General features: G+C 36.4%; 1 protein-coding gene across 1 annotated transcript; it reads right to left on the bottom strand.

The window, feature by feature from the left end:
* On the bottom strand, nucleotides 2,459-3,452 carry LOC109350282. The gene has a single exon (XM_019591491.1). The coding sequence runs from the start codon at nucleotides 3,300-3,302 to the stop codon at nucleotides 2,526-2,528; it is 777 nt and encodes a 258-aa protein (XP_019447036.1). The 5' UTR covers nucleotides 3,303-3,452; the 3' UTR covers nucleotides 2,459-2,525.

Genomic DNA, 7,400 nt, shown 5'->3' with positions numbered 1-7,400 from the left:
CTGTTTCATGCAATCCAATACCATTTTTAAAGCTTGAAACATGTCTGCGTTTGTGGGAGTATGCATGTTTAACACCCTCACTATTCTTGTGCTTATAGAATACAATGATAGGAATGCCTAGTCTCATTAATGAAGAGTATGATTCTTTTGAAGTTAATTTTCCAAGGAATAAGTAAGAGTGTATCTATTTTTAGTTTGATTAATTCATTATAATCTAAACTCAGTACCAACGAGACATTAGTCTAGTGATACAAAGCTCCATTGGATTGATGAATTAAATGTTCGATTTCTAGGAACGACATTTGTTAGGGGCAATAATTACGTACACATCCCAAATGAGATTAGTTCTTTACTCATAAGGTGAGGGGAAAATAATTTTTTTTGATTTGATCTGACTAGAAGACTGTATTCTGTATATGGAAAAATTGAACTCAATCTCCTCAAGATTCATTTCACCCCCATTTTTGTGAAAAATGACAAACTGCCTTAGTTGACTATATTATGACTAATACTTTAATCAAATATGCTAAGGGGGTACTTTATTTAGCTGTGATTATTCAATCAATAAATATAAGTTACAAAGAAAACACTCACCCTAATAAAATTCCAACTTTAACTACACTTGTGCCTGACATTTGATTAGTGACACTTAATTGATGAGTAAGAGTAGAAATAGGCTAATTCTCTTGATGACCTATTATCTAGCCAGTGAAAGGCTAAACAATTTTCTTCAAAAATATATTTGGTTTAACATGTCAGATTTTATATTTCTAAAAGACTTGTTAAACTCAATATGTCAGTTTTTTTAATTCTACTATATATTTATGTTCTTTACTAGAACACAAAGGTACGGACAATGGTTGATCAGCTGCTGAGGAAGGAGAAGAGGATAGTCGTCAAAGTAGCAGGATGAGGTAGGATAGCTGGACCTGCCGGTGGAGGTACTTGAAAAGGTTCTTCGACGATCAAGTCAGTGTATGAACTAAGTGAACGGGAATATGAGAATAATGAAGATGGACAACAATAGAGTGAGTAATGTTAAAGAGTTAAGAGATTAAGATACTTCCCGTTGGTATTTATAGAAGGGAGAGTTGACATTGGGTTCTTGGCTGGTGGTGCGACGCGTGGCCGACCAAAGGTGTTGTCGGGAGTTGCTTTTCCCGTGTCAGGCGGTCTGCCAGGACCGTACACTGTGCCATTCTTGTCTTTTAGCCTGTGGTTGGTTTGGTAGCCGTTCTGCAGCCTGTCTGTTGTGCTGGTAGGTGGGTTGGTGAGGTACGGAAGACATGCTGTCTCTTAGGTCAACTCTGGTGGTCCCAACACGCGGGGCCCACCTCGGCGGCCAAGCATGAGACTCTTCGATTCGCCGGGTAGGAACAATTTATATTCTATTATCTTTTTAACAAACTTATATGTAAAAACTGAACATATATAACTATATAACTAATATTAGTGTTAGATAGGTTTTATTGTTATTGTTAGATTGACTTATTTAAAGGCAAAACGTCCGCTAACATTAAGAAATTTAACATCGTATATAGTAAAATAGACTTTTAAATATGTTTATAAATCTGAACAGATTTTTAAATATATTAGGCAATGCCTAAATCTTAATTTTTTCAAGAAATTAAATATACCATCAATCTTTACGTAGCTCTTTTCGCACTTTTGCTTTAACGATTTTAGACAGTCAAAAAGACATTCAATTATTGTACATGATACAACAAAGACTATAAAATATTAAATATTTTTTTAAAGAAAACTAAAACAGCGTTAATCCAATAACTTTTTTAGTGAGCCAGCTATGAAATTACCAAACTATCCATGAGAGAGACACTATTCAAATGATGATAATTACCAAATAAAATGAAATCCATCCAGAATATGTTCTTGATGTTTCTATCAGCATACAAAAAGTTTCAAAAGTTATCTTATAATCACTTTCTTTTACCATCTAATCACATTGGATACCTATAACAACCGTATGATGTCATAAAATATGTAACAAACCATATGATCTCATATATCAATGATAATAAAATAAAAACAGAAAAATATAATGAATATTTAATTTTTTTAATTGATATATTTTTATATTTGTGTGACACATTGTTCGAAACATATTTTGGACACTAAATTCTTATTCGGATACTTATGACCTATCAATCAACAAGTTTATAAGATCATTATTTTGCATAGCTATATCTATTTAGCATAATGCTTTAAATTACAGTTGCGGTCGCGATCGCGACGATCATGATTACGGTTACAATTCTAATCATTTCAGCATTGCGATGCGGATTGTAGTGTGAATTATTTTCTAAGTAAAAAATAATTTTAATATCGTTGCGGCTCGATGCGATTATGTTGTAGCTCGTTGTAATGGCATGATTGTGATTTGGTGTCATACCATAACTAGAATATTGTGGCTCAATTTGAAACACTAGTTAACCAATTACTATAAGCTACAAAACCAACTACGGAAGAAAACATAAAACAAGCATAATGAATTCTACCCTTCATTTTCATCTCTTTGTGATGCAATTCCTGGCTATTAAAAAACCAGTTGGTGGACTAGTCATCTCAATTTGGCATTTGCTATGAATCAAATAAGATAAATGAATAAGACCAAAACTGATTTTAACTTTAAATGTTCCCCTTACATTGTACTTTATCCTGTTACTTTGCACCTGCATTTGAAGTTTCACACCAAGATCCTGAGGCAAGAACACCAAGCTAGATATGAAGTGCACTGATTGCAGCTTGGTTTCTCTTCTTCTCTGCGTAAATGGCTGGACTGACTGTGCTGATATGATCCTATCTGAGAAGAAAAGTTCAACATCCAATGACTCAAACCTCACATCAATTTTCTTGTTTGGGTTGGTGAAATTTGCTAGGAGAGTGAAGTCACCATTGAAGTATTCCGGTGAGTCGAAGTAGACCAAAGTGAGATTCGCATTTGGGATATCAAACATGGGTCTTCTTGGTTTGAAGCCTAGGAAGATGATTAGTGTTGCAATTCCGAAGACGATAAGTAAAAGGCTGAATATGAAACACAGGAATGCAGAAAACCATATGAATGGGTTGGTTCTTTGTATTCTAGGTTGTCTTAGTGCTGGTGGCCTTCTTAACTTTGTTGTAACAAAATTTGGTTCTAGAGGAAGTTGGTTTTTTGGTTGTTTTGATATGACAATTTGGTTAAGAGAGATTGGCTTGGTTTGTCTTGTGGGTTTTGGTGAGAGTGGAGGTGGGGGTGGGGGTGCAATAGCAAGCATGTTTGTGCTAGAACTAGGAAGTGCCATTCCAATCAAGCAAAGTAATGGAGAGTTATATGTAAGTGGAGATTATGGTGAAGTTGAGTCATGGGTTAAGGAAAGTGAAGAGGTGGAAAAGGAAGAAGCTTTTAATTAGTATTGTTGGAAGGAAGAGTGAATTGTTGAAAACCTTTTGAAGGGCCTTATGTCCTAATAGGACTAATCCTTTGTAGTGTTTATAAGAAAGAAAGATATACAAATGCCAGCGGAGGGAAAGAATAGCATCCCTTAGTCGAGTTTTATTTTATAGTATAACTTCATATCAAAAAAGAATTGAGTTATTATATCCCGAAGATGAAAAGATTATTATTATACTCTTACAAATAAGAACATATTGTTCTAAAAGAGAATGCCTTAATCCCTAACTTAACTCAACACCAATATCATTCCAATATCCATAAACCATACTTATAAAGTTATGATAGTAGGACAGTGTGTTTTTCTAGGTATTAGCAAAAGGTGAGTGTAGGTGGAACTAAAGTTGAGATCACATTGAGCATTGGATTTTAAAGTTAATGCTTTTGTATATGGGAATGTTTAAGAAAGTCCAAGTGAATTGGTCCGAATGTTGGGGGAGAGTCCACATATTCTTTAATCTATATTGTTCCCACTTTAAGGCTGTTAGTACTAAATGGCTCTCAGACTTGGTCATAATGGGGAATGTATAGGAAAATACTGTATTCAATTAGGGATTGGATTAAGCATGTCTATCCGTTCTTTCGTATAATCAAATGTATTCCCTCAGCTAAGGTAAAGAATTAATAATTTCATTTAGAAAATCGAATATTTAACTTTTTAGTATTTCTGAGGATTCAATGAGACATTACATTATTAGACCAACACATTGTTGATAGCATGTACATCTATTTTACACTCATGATATATAAACTATGTCTCACATTTAGGATGTTTAAGCACTAAGGAAGAATGACAGCTAGAAAGTGAGGCCTTCCTGTAAAGGTCCATATTTCATATAAAACAAAGAACCAATCATGTTGGATTGTGACCCTTCTTTTATTTAAGGACAATAACCTAATTTAGGTGTACTATATGCTTTGTTTTAACCACAAAAAATCAACATGTATTCATTTATGCTGAATTGTGCTCAATTTCAGTGAGGATAAGATAAGGTCCTTTAAAACATATAGCTGCCTCCATTACAATGTTAAGGTAGAATGAAAACTAGTTTTGCTAGTATCAAGTTTGGTGAACTAAATGTGTTTGGGCATTACATGCATGTTTTTCTTCAAACAACTTCACTATCTCAAATATAATTATCTCTTATTAGTCATTATTGTATTCAACAATTTAAGAAATTATTCATGGGTCGTAAGACATAAGTTTGTGAGTCATCAGATGAGACCTGAGCTATTGGCTACTTGATCAATTTTCTTTGGGGCATAAAGACTTTAAATTTGAGCCTCCATGTCCCCAACGCACTAAGAGGGTTAATGAGGTTAGACATACTATTATAGTAATATATATCTGTTGTGCAATAACTCATATCTCTAGATAACAGCAATATAAGTTATGGGCTTGAGTTGATGTAAAGGGGTTGGGGTAGAGGACTATATATATTTATGTTATGTAAATCTAATGTAACAAGGAGAAGAATAGTCAAAGACTAATCCTAATTATCTAATAATATATAGTGGTAGCCGCTCAACGCTCCCGGGGACATAGGCACAATTGGCTGAATCTCATTACCAAATCTCTTGTGTTATTCTCTTGTCTCTGTACTCTTTACTATTTGATTGTTCGCTTGTTCCCAACAATTGGTATCAGATGGCTCTTAACCCAGGTGCCAAATTCGAGGTGGGGAAGTTCGATGGAACTGGTAATTTCGGATTGTGGCAAAGGAGGGTTAAGGATGTGTTGGCTCAACAAGGTCTATCAAAGGCGGCGTGTGAGAATAAACTAGAGGGTATGGATCAACTGGATTGGGAAGAGTTGAAGGAGAAGGCTGCGAGAACCATACGGCTCTGTCTATCAGATGAGGTGATGTACCATGTTATGGATCTGACGTCACCAACAGAGGTATGGGAGACGTTAGAGAAGCGGTTCATGTCCAAGTCTCTAACAAGTAAGTTGTATTTGAAACAGAGACTCTATGGCCTGAAGATGCAGGAGGGTGTTGATTTGCAACAACATCTCAACAATTTTAATCAAGTGATCAATGACTTGCAGAAACTTGATGTGAAGGTTGATGATGAGGACAAAACAATAATATTACTGTGTTCTTTGCCAAATTCCTATGAACACTTGGTGACAACATTGACGTACGAGAAAAACTCAATCAAACTAGATGAGATCACATCTGCACTTCTATTTCACACTCAAAGAAGACAAAATGTAGATGAAGGGTATCAGAGTGATGATCTATATGTGAAAGGGAGCCAAGCGTGTGGGAGGAGACAAGGCAGATGAGGTCCTGCCAAAGGGAAAAGATCAAATTCCAGGGGCAGAACACCAATAGAGTGCTATAAGTGCAAACAGACTGGACATTACAAAAAGGATTGTCCCAATGAATGGAGTCCTAGCAAGCCGGTAGGGAAAGATGGAGTATCTACATTGCAAATGTTGCACAAAAAGATGACTCTGGTTACAAAAGTGAAGTTGATCTACTATCTGTATCATCAAATTATAGTACAAATAAGTGGATACTTGACACTAGTTATTCCCACCACATGACGCCAAACAGAGAATGGTTCACCATATACAAGGCAAACAATTTTGGTTTCGTGTATCTCAGAAATAATAAAGCATGTGAAATTATTGGTAGGAGAGAACTCAGAATTGTGATGGATGATGGCGTAGTGAAGACGTTATGTGAGGTTAGGCACATACCAGATTTGAAGAAGAATTTGGTTTCTTTGGGGACATTGTAAGCCAAAGGATTTACCTATAGAGCTGACGGGGACAATGATATTCTTCGAGTATGTAAAGCTACTCTGACTGTGATGAAGGGTAAAAGGACTACAGGGAACACAGTTGTAGGTGGAGTTGCTGGAGTGGCTAAAGAGATCTCAGTAGATTCAGGCCATGGTGCTACAAAATTATGGCACATGCGTTTAGGACATATGAGCGTGTGTGGCATGACAGAACTATACAAAAGAGGACTATTGAGGGGAGTAAGCAAATGCAAGCTAGATTTGTGCAATTATTATGTGCTTGGGAAACAGACACGAGCTAGTTTCAAGGCTGGCCAACACAAGACTCGATGCATTCTAGACTATGTCCACACTGATGTATGGGGACCCACTCAGGAACCATCCCTAGGAGGTTCTAGGTATTTTGTTACCTTCGTTGATGACTTTTCTCGTAAGGTCTGGGCATATTTTCTAAAGCATAAGTCAAAAGTCTTTGCCAAGTTCAAAGTTTGGAAGGAAGAGGTAGAGAACCAGACTGGTAGGAAAATCAAATAAATGAGGTCAAATAATGGTACGGAGTACAAAAACTCACAGTTTCAGAAATTCTGTGAGGAACATGGCATTCGGAGACACTTTTCAGTGAAGAAGACTCCTCAGCAGAATGGTGTTGCAGAGAGGATGAATAGAACTCTTACAGAGATGCTCAGATGTGTGAGACTGAATGCTGGACTTTCCAAAGGATTTTGAGCATATGCATTTAGTATGACATGTTATGTCATCAATAGATCACCACGGGCTTCATTGGATGATAAAGTTGTAGAAGAAGTATGAACATGTAACCTAGTCAATTATAATATGTTACACATATTTGGTTGTCCTGCTTATGCACATGTACCCAGTGATGAATGATCTAAACTTGATCATAAGTCAAAGAGGTATATCTTCATTGGATATACCAAAGGTGTGAAGAGGTTCAAGTTTTGGGATCCAGTTTCGAGAAAGGTGGTGTTGAGTAGAGATGTAGTGTTTGACAGAAGTGGCCAGGCCAAATGGAGAGACTTTGGGATCAAATATGATTCCAGTGAGCAATGAAATGGTTCAGGTGAATAAAGGCAAGGAACCATGCACTAGTTCAAGTCAAGAACATGATGATTCTCAGGCAGAGAGTTCAGGTGTGCAGGAGTATCTACTTGCTAGAGACAGGGATAGACGTCAT

Source organism: Lupinus angustifolius, chromosome LG06 (assembly GCF_001865875.1).
Source record: "Lupinus angustifolius cultivar Tanjil chromosome LG06, LupAngTanjil_v1.0, whole genome shotgun sequence".
In the NCBI taxonomy this organism is placed as follows: domain Eukaryota; kingdom Viridiplantae; phylum Streptophyta; class Magnoliopsida; order Fabales; family Fabaceae; genus Lupinus; species Lupinus angustifolius.
Note: the sequence above shows the minus strand (reverse complement) of the source record. Positions and strands in the feature narration are given on the sequence as shown.